At 42.5% G+C, this 16,392-nt stretch overlaps 1 protein-coding gene and 1 pseudogene across 6 annotated transcripts in view; one reads left to right on the top strand and one right to left on the bottom strand.

The window, feature by feature from the left end:
* The window catches only part of TRPC5 (transient receptor potential cation channel subfamily C member 5), a 397,050-nt gene that overhangs the window by 229,102 nt on the left and 151,556 nt on the right, over positions 1-16,392 (top strand). For all 5 annotated transcript variants that reach the window (XM_080653342.1, XM_080653344.1, XM_080653345.1 and 2 more), the window contains one exon: positions 9,286-9,807. In XM_080653342.1, coding sequence (XP_080509468.1) covers positions 9,286-9,807 — 522 coding nt within the window. The remainder of the gene's footprint in view (positions 1-9,285; positions 9,808-16,392) is intronic.
* LOC308239446 (nuclear prelamin A recognition factor-like) lies at positions 13,303-14,660 on the bottom strand (annotated as a pseudogene). Its single transcript has 2 exons — positions 14,553-14,660; positions 13,303-14,408 (listed from the first exon to the last, which is right to left on the bottom strand). The product of its transcript is annotated as a nuclear prelamin A recognition factor-like (transcript).

The following is a 16,392-nucleotide window of genomic DNA, read 5'->3' as shown; positions in this document are numbered from 1 at the left end:
GAGTAAAACTGCCATTTTCCCCTTTCTCCTTTCCTTCTCCCTTTCTGCATTCTCAACCAAAGGACTTGTATGGATGCATATAAGCCTAACCAATGGACACAGACACCAGGGGGTGAGGGCATGAGTGGGGGGCAATGGGTGGATAAGCACACATATGTAATACCTTAATCAATAAAGGGGGAAAAGAAGTGTTAAACAGGGTTGAAAATTTTGGAATTCATAGGATTAAAAGGCTAGATAGTAAAAAAAAAAAAAAAAGGAAAAAAAAAAAGAATCACCTGTTCACCTGTTAAAATTTACCTTTACATTCTGAGAACCAACTGAACCTAATTTTTATCATCTAAGCTCTTCTAGACCTAAACTGGGACTCCCAATAATACCTACCAATTTTCATTGTATGGCAATGAACATACTTTTCAAATGTATGGCTGTAAACTACTAAAAACAAATTAAGGGGTCTCAACTCCTCTTTTTGCATGAAAGACCCTCTTTATTTATTCTGATTTTGTTTTGCTGGCAGATGTGTTTCTATCAAAATCTTTGTCTGTGGGAACCCCTTTTCATGTCCTGCGTGGTTCAGGGTTCCGGTTCAGGGTTCGGGTTCTGGAGAAGACCGCACACAAATGAAAAGAGACTTGGAAAAGTATTAATTTGGGAATATTGGGGGCCAGGCGGGAGCCCACCTCTAGTGGGAGGACTACCCCTTGCTCTGGCCTTGCAATCCCTTTTATTGAGACTATGGGATACGCCCATAACCTTTAGGCAGGAAATTCCAATAACAAATTTACATAGGAGAAACAGAGGTGGAGGCTGCTTCAGCTAACAATGTTTTTACTAAACAGTGAGTGATTAAAACAATTAAGGTTGTTGACCAGCCTTCCCGGTTTCCTGTCCACATCTTTCTATTAGTGGGACAATGATCGGTTTCCAGCATTTGTCCATTAGAGAGAAATTAGAAAATAATAAATGTTTATTTGTATTGAATCTTATCATATAGTTCATATCAATCTGGTTATCCTGGCCCTTACATGGTCCTGTACCCTGGTTGATCCCCACAGTTTCTGCATCTGGATTTTCAGCCCTGATCAGAAACCTTTTTCATGCTACCTGAACTCATACTAGTCACATGATGAGCAATGACACAGAATACTCTAAATCAGCTTGGTAGCATCCTCTTTCCAGTAAAACAACATACAAGAGAAATTTAATTAAAAAAATTACATGATGACATGAAAAAAATAAACTAAGAACAATGGCTTTCCTAAAGAGCTATTTGTACCAAGCACCACCATAGAGCTACCTGCAAAGCAAACTACACTATACCAGCAGATCAGGGATCCATTACACTATGCAGTGCTAGAGACACAATGACCATAACTTTACTTTTGACATTTTTCCACATCCATAATACCCATGCCTTCTGATTTACTGATTTTTTAACTTGCTGCATCTGAACACAAATGGCTTTGACATCAGCTCAGATGGTACACCAAATCTTAATTCTGAAGGTTCTGTTTTTATCTGAGTCTGGGAAACATTATTTCCCATCTGATGCCAATGGCTGCTCTACAGTAAGCTTCTTCATCGCTACTACTAGCTAGCTGATCTATAGGTAAGGCAGAGTGGGTGGCTGGTAATGTAATGTGATTAGATGCAGGTGTTCTTCATTTCTGAGTAATACAGAAAAATGAAGTTTCCTTTCCAACAGTCCCTTGAATTGCTGAAAAGATTAAGCATTGATTTTATCTGCATGTTAGGGTAGAGGAGGCCCAGCATGTGAATATATTGCAATTTCACTAAATCCAGGCACAAAATAGGAGATTTATTTTTAACATGATACTCTGGGGCCAGTTCTATGAGGAAGTGACAATTAGATAGGTTAGCCTATAACCAGACAGCATTGTGGGTATGAATGAGGTAGCTTCTGATATGGATCTGTCCATTGGAGGGTTTCATTTCAGAAGTCTGTGATGAACGTAGGATGCCTGCCTAAGGGTTCAGAAAAATTCCAGTTATCAGATTGTTTCCAGTGATGAGGTTAATGGAAATGAATGTATCATTTGGGCCACTTAAGAACAATAACCTTGTAAAAGCTCTAGTCAGTCCTGAGAGTGGGGAAAGTGGAGCATCATCTATTCCTCTGTTGTGTCCTCTGGCAATGGAATTTAGCTGAAAATATGAAGAGCTAACTCAAGCTCTCTGTTCATTGTACTGCCAGTGTTTTATATGATTAGCTTAGAGCCCAGCAACTCTGTCCTGTGCTCATTAATCCAGAAGGATTCTAGAATATAGTGCAAGCTTTATAACAGGAAGACCTAGGGTGATCCAGGAGCAAACTCACTAAGGCCTGAATGCAAAGTCCCAGGAAGATGGAGGCAATGTATTCTTTAGTGGCTATGGCCCAAGTCATTGCGAATTTTAAAATTAAATCAAGTTGGTTCATCCATCAGGTTTCTTTAGAAGCAGAGTTGTAGATAACATGGACCAAATGTAATTTCTTGGTGTATTGATTTCCTTCCCTTTTCTCCACCCCCGCAGCATACATTTTGAGAAAAATGCCTTTTCCGGTTTCCCTGAAAGTATAAACTCTGACAACCTATGGTGTTAGCCGTGTATTATTTTCTCATAGACTTAGCTCCTGTCTTTAGAAAAATTAAGAGACCCTATCTGATAAGAAATCAAGAATGGTTTTGTGGGCTCCCAAATCTTGAGTAATGCTACATAATATTTATCTGGGTTTAAGGAAGAATATTAGTTGATGATGTTAATTATTACCCAATAAAACTTGTAACACATAATTATGATATGTATGAATATTAAATGTTATGATTGTAGATTTATTTATTGATATAATAAATCAAAATTTTGGTCTTTCACTAGTTGGGAGTGAGGCAGCATACTGGCTAACAGTACAAGCTTTGGAGCCAAACTGCCTGGGTTCAAGTTCTGTCCACTCTACTTCCTAGACATGAGACTTTGGGCAAGGCACTTAGTTTTTCTATGGGTGAGTTTCCTCAGATGTAAAGTGGGGATAATTACTATGTTTATACCATAGAAACAAAGGGAAGACTAAATGAGATACTTTAGCATGGTGCCTGGCATATGGAAAGTTCTCTATAACTAGTAGCTATTAATGTTATTTTTATCCTTGTTATAAAGGGTAATAATGTTAGCCATTGTTAGATACATTATTGATTTTTATGTATCAATTTTGACTTTTTAAAAACACCGAGTATGTATTGTGACATTATCCCCAAATAAGTTTTGTCCATTTTGTTCTTCCCATATAAATTATGTACACATTTTTTTTTCTTTTTTAAAAGCAGAATTTTTAATGGGAAGTCCAAGACCATGCAGTATAATTTTGGAGTTCAAAGAGAAAGCAAAACTTGATAAGAAAATAATAAAATTGATTTTCCACCTGACTTCAATCTGAACACAAATGGCTATACTTTTTTTAAATGGTTAAATCATGATCTATATGCAAATTCAAGTGAACACATGTCAAAATTTTTGTTTAACTCGTTAATTAGTGAGGGAATGAGGAGGCCAGGGGTCTACAACCTATGGCCTAAAAGCCAAATCCAGCCTGTCACATGCTTTTGTAAATAAAATTTGATGAAGTACAGCCATACCCATTCATTTACATATTACCTATTGCTATTTCCCTGCTACAATGGCAGAATTGTATTGTCCACAAATCGTAATATATTTACTATCTTATTTTTTCAAATATATTTTTATTGATTTCAGAGAGGAAAGATGAGGGAGAGAGGGATAGAAACATCAATGATGAGAGAGAATCATTGATCGGCTGCCTACTGCATGACCAACACTGGAGACTGAGCCCACAACCCAGGCATATGCCCTAACAGGGAATCCAGTGGTGACCTCCTGGTTCATAGGTCAATGCTCAACCACTGAGCCATGCCAGCCAGGCTACCATCTTACTTTTTACAATAAAAAGTTTGCTGGCCCCTGATATAGGCCATCAGGAATGCTGAAAATTTTACAAATACATGCACTAGGCAATACTTGCATTCTACCAGACAAGAACTATTTGCATTACAATTAAGAAAGCTATGAAATAACTCAAAGATGATCAAAGGCACAGATAATCCAGAAAATATACCAGGCCTTGGCTATTAGGCCCATTATATGAACAGAAATTCAGACTAGAGACCCAGGGAGAATCTTGTTTTACAAACCAGGGCTAAGGTGGGGAAGAAGCTTGGATTCAAAAACTAAAAGAACACGGAGAATGCCCTAATGCAAATCCCCAATGATTGGAATATGAGATGAAGGAGGCTGAGGCTGGCCACTTGAGTGCTTCCTACTTCAAGCCTCAGTTGCTTTGGAAATTGGGGCAGGACTGAGTCCTTGGGGTAGATCAGCAAACCCAACTATGGGGAGGCTGGGGCAGGCAGAGGTTGATCCCATCCACTCTCTTGGTTTCAACTATTATAGGCTAAAGACTCTCACATCTACATTTTCAGTCCTGAAATTTCCTTCAAGACTCATATTAGAGTTATACAATTTCCTACTACTGTCCCAATAGGTAGGTGAAACTCAATGTGTCCAAAATTGAACCTTTTAAAAATCCTAAACTTGCTCTTCCTCCTATATTCACTATCTGTTGGTGACACCACAATCAACCAGACATGCAATCGAGAAACCTGACCTCCTTGATTTACTTCTCCATCCAATACTACCTGACACATCCAATGAATGTTTTAAACCTATTACTTCCTGTGTATCTCTAGAATTACTAAGATCTCACCATCTCTTCATCTACACTAGTAATATATTTTAACTAGTCCCATCCTTCTGAAACTCATCCAATGGTGTGCTGGAGCTGGCTTACACTAGCTGATGAGAACTGGTTGTGTTTATCTCTTCCAAATTCTATGTTCCATGATGTTATATTGGCAACTTGAAATTGGCCATAGTGGGAATATTTACACCACAGAAATTGCCAAACACTATAAATCAAGATTTGTGTGTGTGTGTGTGGAAAGCTGCTTATTAAAAGTTAGAAGCACATTTACCACTGCCAATTCACCACACTTTAGACAAATTGATCTTTTTAAAACACTTGTTTAACTATGCACCTCTTCTGATTAAAATTCTTCAGCGGTTCACTATGGCAAAAAATAACATTAAATTCCTTAGCATGGTAAACAAAGCCTTTTATCATTTGGATCCTGCCTAAATGTCCAGCTTCCTCTCCCATTCTTTTATTAGACTCACAACTCATATGCTAGCTCAAAGGTCACAAACTGGTTCACTCAAGCCTAAATTCCCTCATATATGTATTTTGTTGAGCCTGCACACTGTCTCTAACTTTTTTGAGGCAACATTTAAATCTTTAAAAAAAATTCTGCCCCCAAATCCATATTTCTGACTTATCTTGAAAAATTGCAACACTGGGCCCTCATTTGTGCTTATAACAAGAAACTGAGCAGCAGATGCCCCTCTTGAGAAGGTATATGCTCTACAATTCACCAGTTCCTATAATTTACTCATCAAAATTATGCATGTGCCCCCAAACCTAGTCTTCATTTCTTCTATCTATTTGCTTTTTTGGCCCCTGATGTCAACCATATTATAAAGTCCTGATTATTAACAGAAATCCTGATTATTAACAGAAATCTCTGACCCTCACTATAGAGTCTCTCTTTCTTTACCAGGGTTTCTTCATGATTGTCCATGGTCCCTGCACAGTCTAGGAAGGGAAAACCAGCAGGATGAATAGAGGTAGAAGAAGAGGGTATAAGAGTCTCCATTTTGAAGCAATATAATTGTGAAAATGAAAGGCAGGGACTGTTCTAAATATTTGTGATATCAGGATGTTCCCTATAGCGCCAGTCTGCTAAACCACATTAGAGTCTTGGAATGTCTACCTTCTCAGCTGGACATAGGAAGGAAAGACCCAAGGACAGTAGCTCACACTGACTCAAATTGTAGGAGCCAGGTTTGAAAAGGAGAGTCAATTTCTTAATTTGATATTTGGATACTTAATTCCCTTTTGGGGAGTGCCTGCTGTATATCTAGTAGTGTGCTGGACACTATGACACTATGGGGAAAAACACAAGCAGACTAAGACAGCTCTGCCTCCGAAGAGCTCACAACCCTAATGAAAAAGCAAAAAAAAATATATGCAAAATAATTAGATAACAACAAGATATTGGATGTAACCTAGTGCCCACAGCATCTGGGTGGTCTATAAGGGTTGGGATCAAGTTAAGACAAGGAGCTACTGAAGGAACAAGGGCTTACAATGACCCTTTGCTGGCAGAGAAATGAGGTAGACCATTAGACACAGGAATCCCATAAGGATATACACACAGAAAGCAATGTCTGAATTAGGTGTGGCAACCTGTGAATGATAAGGCTGCCTGAAGGAGAAAAGGCAGTCTGGATAGGAAGACATGGTTGGTCATTGTGGACCAGTTTTCTTTTGAAAAGTTTTCATCTTTGGTGTCATATACCCAGAAAGCTGAAAGGAGAATCAAAGACTCCTTGTTAAGTACTAAGTCAAAGACAATGGAATCAGATGGTTCCAAAAAGCATTTCATATTCTAGGCATAGACAGTAACCTTTCAGCTTTATGACACAAGTGGGGCTAAGCAATATTCACAAGTACTACTGTGTGTCTTGGACAAGCCTGGCAGCATTGATATAGAAAGAAGGAAAGAAGAAAATAAAAGAGTAGGAAAAACAGAAAGAGCAAGGAAGTGGAGAGAAAGGACAGGAAGAACACCGTGGTAGGAAGCAGACACATACCTCCAATCTAACCCAGGGAATCCTGTGCTACAAACTACTTTTCTCCACTTCCCACTTCCTGCCTCTAGATCTTGACAGAGATTGAGGAATGCCCCTGCCCACTGAGAACTGGCAGGTTCCCAGATGTAAGCTTCTTTCTTCCTGGGCCAATTGTGATACATTGTTCACTTAGCATCTCTCCCAACTCCAGGCTTTATGCTGGTTGTGGTATTTATGTTCATTACCAGGCCCACTCAGACCTACTTCTTCCTTAGCCTGTAGGTTTATGTTAACTTCTGAGATTATTATGTCCTGTGTCCAATTTACTTTATGAGCCAGTTGCTCACTTCCTGCTGTCTCATTTATAGCTGCTCTCTATAAATGTTTAATAATGTTTACTTGCACTCAATCCAAGCCATTGATGACCAATGTGCAGCCAGCTCTCAACTATTCGAGGTTGATGCAACCACCCCCTGAAGGAAACACATTTCTTGTGCATTCCTCCCCCTCTTTCTCTTCCACCTTTTTCCTATTCCTTCTTTTCTGGCCACTTCCCTGTTTGGGGATCTTTCATCCAAGGTGGAAAGGAGGCAAAGATGATGAAAAACTGCAACTCATCCTTTTGTCAGTTCTCCAGCAATTCTGGGTTTTTAAAAAATTTAAGAGTAAAAAGAAACTATATATTAAAATAATATTTGTCCATTCTGTGAAAATCTCAATTATCCATGTTCTCCCCCAGTTAAAATAAGTATTTGGAACTGTCTTTTTAAAGTGTATTGAGATCAATATTTCACTACTTTCTGGAATCCTACATATGCTTTGAATACTCAGTCCCACACCTCCATGAGGCCTCCTCTGATTGTTCTGGTCCTCCTTATTATCTAGCTCTAGATCCTACTATACTGAGACTCTTTTGTGGGTCTAGTGAGCTGCCTAAGTTTCACTATTAGACTGCGAACAAACTGGGTCCCAAAATACATTTAAAGTTGAAAAGTTGTTTCTTTATTGACCAGTTTCTGCACTCACCCAGAGATGCTCCTGAATACCCAAAGAACTCTATACCTTTTGCCTGTACCTGCTATTTATACCAAGCATCAGATAACAGACATAGCAATTTTATCAAAGGTCTTTTGTTAATGGTAGTCCCTCCCCTAAGCCTGGAGATACTCATTTACTAGTATAGACTACTTCTTTCTGACAATAACAGATTATCTATACCTAGTTGGGACCTGCAGGAAGTTGTAGGGAGCACTGGCTTTAGTCTTTGGCCCCCTGAAGTTATATATATATATATATATATATATATATATATATATATATATATATATATAAATAACCAGGCGCTCTCTCTCTCTCTCTCTCTCTCTCTCTCTCTCTCTCTCTCTCTCTCTTCTCTCTCTCTCTCTCTCTCTCTCTCTCTCTCTCTCCTCTCTCTCTCTCTCTCTCCTCTCTCTCTCTCTCTCTCCTCTCTCTCTCTCTCTCTCTCTCTCTATATATATATATATATATAGCCTCGTGCACAGTGTACTGGTGGGGTCCCTCGGCCTGGCCTGTGGGGATCAGGTTGAAACCAGCATTCCAACATCCCCCAAGGGGTCCCGGAGTGTGAGAGGGCACTCTGCAAAGTTGCTGTCATTCGGCAGCTCCTGCGTTGAGCATCTGCCCCTTGGTGGTCAGTGAACATCATAGCTACCAGCTGGTCGGCCGGTTGGCTGGTCAGCTGGTTGCTTAGACTTTTATATATATAGATACAAAGTCAGCGTAATGATTTGAGGGTATCTTCTCTTTAGCTACCAGGGCTTGATTTAGTGGCATGGTCTTTAAAATTATTGGTTGTCATTAGCCTTTCAACGAATAACCAAAGAACATATATGCATAGCTCATGGACACAGAAAATAGTGTGGTGAAAGCCTGGGGTGGGGTGAGGAGTTGCTGGAGGGGGGCAAAGGAGGGGAAAATGGAGGACATCTATAATACTGTCAACAATTAAAAAATATTCCTGCAATCTCTGTTGGTCCTTTGGAAATGAACACAAACTACCATGTACTCCTACTCACCAAGTTTGTGATCTACCAAACTAAGTTCCAGAAGGTCAGGAAAAATGTCCTTTACTTCTCTATATCTCCATTGTGCCTTCGACAGAATTGGGCATATTGTGGTTGCATAATTTGAAGAGCAAAGGTCTAAAGACATATTGTCTAAGTTTGAATCTTGGCTCTGCTACTAAAAGCTGTGTAATCTTAAGTATGTTTTTAACCTCTATGTGCCTCAGCTTATTCGTTTGAGGGAAATATTTACCTCAAAAGGTTGTTGTGGAAATTAAATTAGTAAATACATGTAAAACATTTAGAACAGTGCCTGGCATACAATAAGCATTCCACAAATAGCCATTATGATAAGGAGGGGAATTGACAAAGGAATGTTAACTCCAATTCCCGAATCACTAATATTTGATAGGCCCTGTGCTCCCTCTTTCTCCAATCCTAAATCCTGCTCGCTTATGCTTTTTATTTTACCTAGGTTCCTACTCTGATGATGGACACCCAGTTCTCTGAGTTCACTCCAGACATCACTCCCATAATGCTGGCTGCCCACACCAACAACTATGAAATCATCAAATTGCTTGTCCAAAAACGGGTCACTATTCCACGGCCTCACCAGATCCGCTGCAACTGTGTGGAGTGTGTGTCCAGTTCAGAGGTAGATAGCCTGCGCCACTCCCGCTCCCGTCTGAACATCTATAAAGCTCTGGCAAGCCCCTCACTCATTGCTTTATCAAGCGAGGACCCTATCCTGACTGCTTTCCGCCTGGGCTGGGAGCTCAAGGAACTCAGCAAGGTAGAAAATGAGTTCAAGGCTGAGTATGAGGAGCTCTCCCAACAGTGTAAACTCTTTGCCAAAGACCTGCTGGACCAAGCTCGGAGCTCCCGGGAATTGGAGATCATCCTCAACCATCGAGATGACCATAATGAAGAACTTGACCCTCAGAAGTACCATGACTTGGCCAAGCTGAAGGTAGCAATCAAATACCACCAGAAAGAGGTAAGCTGAGTCCTTCTCTGCTTTCAGGGAAGCTTAAGCCCTCCAGAGTCCAGAGTATGTAGAACAGAGTTAACATGTTTCTACCACTTAGCCCTTTAAGAAACAAATGGTCCTAAAAAACAGACCCACTTATCCAAGGCACATACAGCCTCTGCATATTTTCTTTTTGGCCAGATAAGAAAGGAAAAATACTGATCACCTAGCTCTTTGATGGGAAAGCACTTACCAGTTCAACAAATGATTATTTAGCTGTTCAGGATACAAAAACCAGATACTCTGTATTCATGGAGCTTACAAGCGTATGGTAGACATTAAGCAAATGATAACATTAGTGAATATATAATTACAAATCATTGTTAAGTGCTCTGAAGGAAAATTTCTATGAGAACACATAACAAAGGACCATGCCGTATATACTGGGATGTGGAGAGGGCAGTGATTACGGATGGCTCACTGTCTGGATGTTGGTAATTGTTGGTAGAACTAAGTCCTTGGAAGCCCCTCAGCAAGAATGCTGATACATGCATTTGAAAGATGGAGTGTGTAACGCTGTGGAAAGCAAGAGCAACATCTCCTATGGTATGACCTTCTAACTTTTAGGGTTTCCTCTTTGAGGGAGGTCAGTTCAAGCAGAACACAGAATGAAAGGCTTTGTTTTCCACCTTGGCCGCATTTACAATCTAGCAGGTGCTGTTCTATGCCATCAATCAAACAATTTGGGGCCAGCATGGTACACTAGAAAAGGCAGGGACTTTAGACCCAAAACAACTGAGGATGCATTTCCAACTCACCAGATCTATGACCTGAAGAAACTCAAATTTTCAGGACATTATTTTTTAATTTATAAGATGAAGATGACAATAGTTCCTCCACTTCATAGGAAGAGATTCGTGCAATAGGCCTTCCTTCCTTTGGCTTCCAGCACCGGTTTTCCTCTGGCACCTGTGACCCAGACCTTCGGTTCGGCCGGAGTCTGCCACCTTTGTCTTCGCTGCAGACTCCAGCTGGAGTCTGCCATCTTTGCTGCAGATTCAGGCTGGAGTCTGCCGTCTTTGTCTTCGCTGCAGACTCTGGCCAGAGTCCGCCGTCTTTGTCTTTGCTGTGGCCAGAGTGCTACTCCTGTAGATCCCTTCGCCCCCCCCGCCCCGCCCTCCTTCTCATAGCAGGTGTCCTGCCCCACCCGGGCCTCCGCGCCTGGAGCAGCTGGGCGGCTGACATCTTTCTCCTTCTAATTTGCATATTCCGTTCTGATTGGCTGGTGGGCATAGCAGAGTGATGGTTAATTTGCATGTTTCTCTTTTATTAGTGTAGATAAATTAGAAAGTGCTAGTGTGGCACAGGAAGTACATTAATATCCATTTTCATCTCTCTTCCAATACTACCAGGAGGCAGATCCAAACAGGTTGAACCAAGAGGTGTTTACCATCTGAAGGGCAACAGTCAGTGCCATCTTTTCATGGGTCCACTGAGCCCTGAGGCAAATCACATTGTGTGCTCACTGGTCCCTTTACCTGAAACAAAAAAAATACTATGCCTTTGAAATGAGGCAAAAATGAGTACCATGGACAACCTTGAAAAGGATATAAAAATGACAAAAGAGCAACATGAAGATCAAAAGACTGCACTGGGGGAGATAGTAAATGGATAGGCCCATCCAACTCTCCTTATCCTGTTTATTTGCCACTAATCACTTTAAGTTATTTCACTAAGCCTGAAGTTACTTAACCTCACTTTTCTCTTCAAAAAAATGGGGAAAATAACAGGAACACTTACCTCCCTGGAGAAATATAAAGTTTAAATAAAATAATGCATAATATACTTATGCACAATATTCAGCATACATTAGGCATTCAATAAATATTAGCTGCTATTATTATTATTCATTTTCATGTTGTATGGTCTGATTCTGTGTACTCAAATTGTAGGTAATAGATAATGACCCATCCCCTCCCTTACTCCTTACTCTTTCCCACCGCCCTACTGTTGATTTATAGCAGGGGTCCTCAAACTTTTTAAACAGGGGGCCAGTTCACTGTCCCTCAGACTGTTGGAGGGCCAGACTATAGTTTAAAAAAAAAAAACTATGAACAAATTCCTATGCGCACTGCGGGCCCGGGACGAGTCGGCTGCTAAGCAGGACAGGCAGTGGCACCCAGCGGGCTGGATAAATGTCCTCGGTGAGCCACATGTGGCCCTCAGGCCATAGTTTGAGGACCCCTAATTTATAGTATCAGTTGTGTTAGTCTGCTATAAGGTCTAATTGACTTTTCTTCACTTTGATATATGTGTATATTTCTATTAATGATGTATATTATACTTTCACTAGAGGCCTGGTGCATGAAATTCATGCACTGGGGGCAGTCCCTCAGCCCGGCCTGCACCCTCTCGCAGTCCAGGACCCCTCAGGGGATGTCTGCCTGCCAGCTTAGGCCTGTTCCCTCTTGCAGTCCGTAACCCCTCGCTCCTTACCATCCATTTGCTCACTGCTCCTTACCACTCAGCTCACTGCTCCTTAGTGCTGCCATGGAGGCAGGAGAGGCTCCTGCCACCACCACTGCACTCGCCAGCCGTGAGGACTATCTTTCTGTGTAGTTGTCTGTGGGCCAACTGCTCTCTTCCTTCTCACTTAGGGTGAGCAGCATGTGAGGGCAGAGTGCACTATCGTGGAACACAGAGGGCTGCCCAGAGCTGAGAGGAGTGGCCGGACCCACGGGGTGAGAGGTGGACACAGAGGATGCTATCTCACCCAATTGTGGGGTGAGTTGGCCAGCTTTCATCTGCCTGACCCCACCCAGGGAGGGACCGAGCAGGGTGTCCGCCTCTCCATTCTCCATCCTTCTATCTGTGACACCTATAACCCTTGCCAGGCCTCCCCCAAAGTGAGTTCAGCTCAATCCCTGAATGTAAAAGGGCACAGGGGGGTGCCTCCACTCCAGTGCCCCCTGATTCCCAGCAACAGGATCTGGTTGACAGGACCTGATCTCAGGACAGTGGCCACAGCTGCAGAACAGATCTGTTTCAGGAAAAGTTGGGAATGCAGACTTTCATATGAGCCCCTATTCCAAAGGGGGCAGTTTATTCACATTGTGGCAAAGACACCTTCAAGAGTAACATAAGTGGGTACAGTCAGGGCCAAACTGGGCCATTTCTTCATCCAATCTCTCTGAGGCGCGTGGGTAGAACCAAGTCTCAGCTCTTCACAGGACACTTCTGGGGGTTTTTTAAGCCTAAAAGACAGTAGTCTGTTTTCATTCTTGTTCTTTGGGATTTTTTCATCGTTGGATAAAAGGATACGCACATTGGGGCAATCCTCTCAAGATACAATATTCTAGTTGCACCCATGTGATGATGACAGTGCCCCTCAGAGGGAGGGAGCTGAAAGATAGGGAGCAGGGAATTCTGAAAACCAAAGTGATGACAGAGATGCTAAGCCTTACCTTCACGTGTCTGACACCCCTCTTCAGGCGGCCTGCAGGCCGAGCGTCTGCTGGACCTTTACCACTTGATGTCCTGGCAGGCTGCCCTGGGCCTTGCTAAGCAGTGTGCAAGGCCGCCTGGGCCCCTGGGGAGTCGCCCTCCCTGCCCCAGCCACTCCTGGTACAGCTCTTGCACATGGGCGCTCGTCTCCGGGATCCACACCGGGATGGCAGCGTAGATGCCTTCCATCTGCCGCAGCCCTGTCTGCACGCCTGTCCTCTGCCTGGCCCTGGCCCCTGCCACTTAGGCATCCCCGGCGCAGGCCAGAACATCCATGAAGTGGCAGGGGAACTTGCCTCTCTACAGCTTCAGGACCACTTCTGGATGTTCTGAAAGCCATAAGCAGTCTCAAAGCGTAGCAAAACCTCTCCGTCCCTTTCAAGGGTGACCTCCTAGAAGTCTTTGTTCCTCAGGGTGTGGTAGGTGAGCACTCCCACGTCCTCATTGAATAGCTCCTTGGCCATGTGCCTGAAGATGTGTGCCAGGTACCCATCGGAGCTGGCACCCTCGTGGATCCTCACCTCCTTCTCCTTCATGTCTCCAAACAGAGTGTCCACGGCGGCGTCATTCGAGGCGAGGTCACTTTGCTCCATTATCTGGACAATTTCACCTGAGGTTAACATGCAGTCAGCACCCTGGGAACTATGTAAAGCTGTGGGAACATCTTCTCAAAGGGCCTCCAGTTTCTTGTCATAACACGGGGCCACAATGATGTGGAAAATCTTGTCTGGGGACAGGTTCTGCTGTCTGGCAAAGTAATCCTTCACCAGAGAGCCCATGATCTGCTGGGGAGATTTGGCTGTGCAGAGGTGGGGGTGATGGGGTGACCCAGAACACGCTCTGCGTATCGGTCCCAGCCGGGGCAAGTGGAGGTTAGCATGGGTAGCCAGGGCTCTTCCTCACGGTGCTGGCAGTACCAACACACAAATTCCTTCTGACTCTCCAGGATGCTGAAGTCCGCAGCTACCTTCATGTCAAAGACAGTGCGCCCCAAGGCTTTAGAGAAAGCCACAGAGTCTTCTGGTTGCATCAGTGACACTGAGGCTGAATTTAGCAGCAAAATAAGGCAGAGACTAAGGACACACAGACACTGCCAGCACCTTGTGCTGTGAGGTATCACATTTCTTATTAAGGTTCAGAACACAGAAGATGTCCTTGGTGTTCTGTTGAGAAACTTAGACTCCTTCCTCTGTGGTCACACAACTGTCACATGCCAGGCAGTCACTCAGAAATATCTTGGCATTGGCCAGCTTATGGAATTCTCCCTTCTCTCTGTTCTCCTGAGCCGGACTCCGGACATTGACTGCGGTATTCTCTTGGTCATCAGTTTTTGTTTTTTTACTACATTCCTTCCGTGTGCAGTGATCACACTTCATCTGGAGCAGGGCGGGTGGGGGCTGGCTCGAGTGACCTGGATAAAGCACAGGGAGAGCGATCAATCACCGCTGGTAGCCCCTGGTGCTGCTGGCAATATCCTTTCTTCCTTGTGGAACGTCTAGGGAGGGGAAGCAGACGCAGTGCCCAAATCTGAGTTCTAGGAGGCCAGCGGCACTGGTCCATTGGTGCCTGGCCTGTCCTCTGGAGATTTTACCTGCAGGACTACTAAGGAAGCCAGTCCCCAGTTCCATCCTGCCTCCACCACTGATTAATTGGCTGGGAGGAGTGACCAAGAGGCCTGCCTTCCAGCTGCTCGTCAGCTGCACCACTCACTCTAGTTCCCTGTTAGCCATCCCTTGACCAATGGGAGCCTGTGGGCAGGGGGAGGGACCAAGTGGTCTGCCTTCTCACCAGTCGCTGCTGCCATGGATTCATTGGAGCCTGAGGGACCCACTTCCCCCATTAGCCATCCCCTGATCAATGGAGCCTGAGGGCCAGGGGGATGGACTGGTCATCCATTTGGTCGTTACGGACCCTGGGTTTTTATATATTAGGATTGTGTTTTTCACTTTGTGAGAAAAAAAAAAATCACAGGTATTTTTAGAACACAAATTGCTTCCAGGTAACAAAATGGTTAATGGGAATACAACTGTAAAAAAATAGATATTGCAGAATATAACTCAAGTTTGCATTTCTTATCTCACCGGGTAGTAGATAAAGTTCATAATTTAGGCTCCCATCCCCCTGAAAATTGACAAAGCATTTATTTTCAAACAATTTCACTGCAATATTTCATCAATTTTGTATTAATAGATTATCTCCCAACTACTTTATCACTTGAACCCTTCTGCTCATATAATCTTATTTGCCAATTTTAGTTACTTTTCTGTTTGGAAATCACTGTGATGAGTTCCTCACTCTCATGGGGATCTGCTTGGCATGGCACCATGGACTCACCCTTGAGTTCTACATTCACTGCCTTTCAACCCTCATTTTCCCCTCATGCTTTAGTCCTTTACTTTCCTGAAACTTTGTTCCCTGCATCTCTTATTTCAAATTTATCTTATTATTGCTATTACAGAATATCTCTATGTTACTATATGTTCATACAATATGTTTCTCAGCTATCATTATACCAACCTCGATGTGAGAAGGAATTATATTTCTTTTTGCTCACTTAATTAAGCACCAGAGATTCCAAAATTGTTTTCAGGGTCCATTTGCTATGTACATTCAAATGGAGGAAAAGGTAATTTGTTTTATTGTGGTAAAATATGCATAACATAGAATTTATCATTTTAACCATGTTTAAGTTTACAGTTCAATGGCATTAAGTGTATTCATGTTGTTAGGCAACCATCACAACGAGGGGTTATTTTTTTGAAGATGCACAAGTTTTTGGGTGTCTACTTTTCTTTCAAATGTGAACCCATACAATTAGAACTTTGTATTTTACAGACTACATTATTTTTAATCCATAACACTTGCAAAGTATTACCTTTTAACTACTCAAATTTATGGATATTCAGCAGTAATACAAAAGCAATCCAAATAGCACTATATGCAAAAATAAACAATTTTAGGCCTGTTGGTATTCACTCATCATTGTGAATCAAATCAATGAGAACTCTGTAATTTAACAGACTGAACTGTTTCAGAGCACATCAAACTCCAACTCAAATACAGCAAGAAGAGTAAGTGACTCTCAACTCCAATGTCAATACATTCATG

This window comes from Plecotus auritus, assembly GCF_963455305.1.
Source record: "Plecotus auritus genome assembly, chromosome: X".
NCBI lineage: Eukaryota > Metazoa > Chordata > Mammalia > Chiroptera > Vespertilionidae > Plecotus > Plecotus auritus.
Note: the sequence above shows the minus strand (reverse complement) of the source record. Positions and strands in the feature narration are given on the sequence as shown.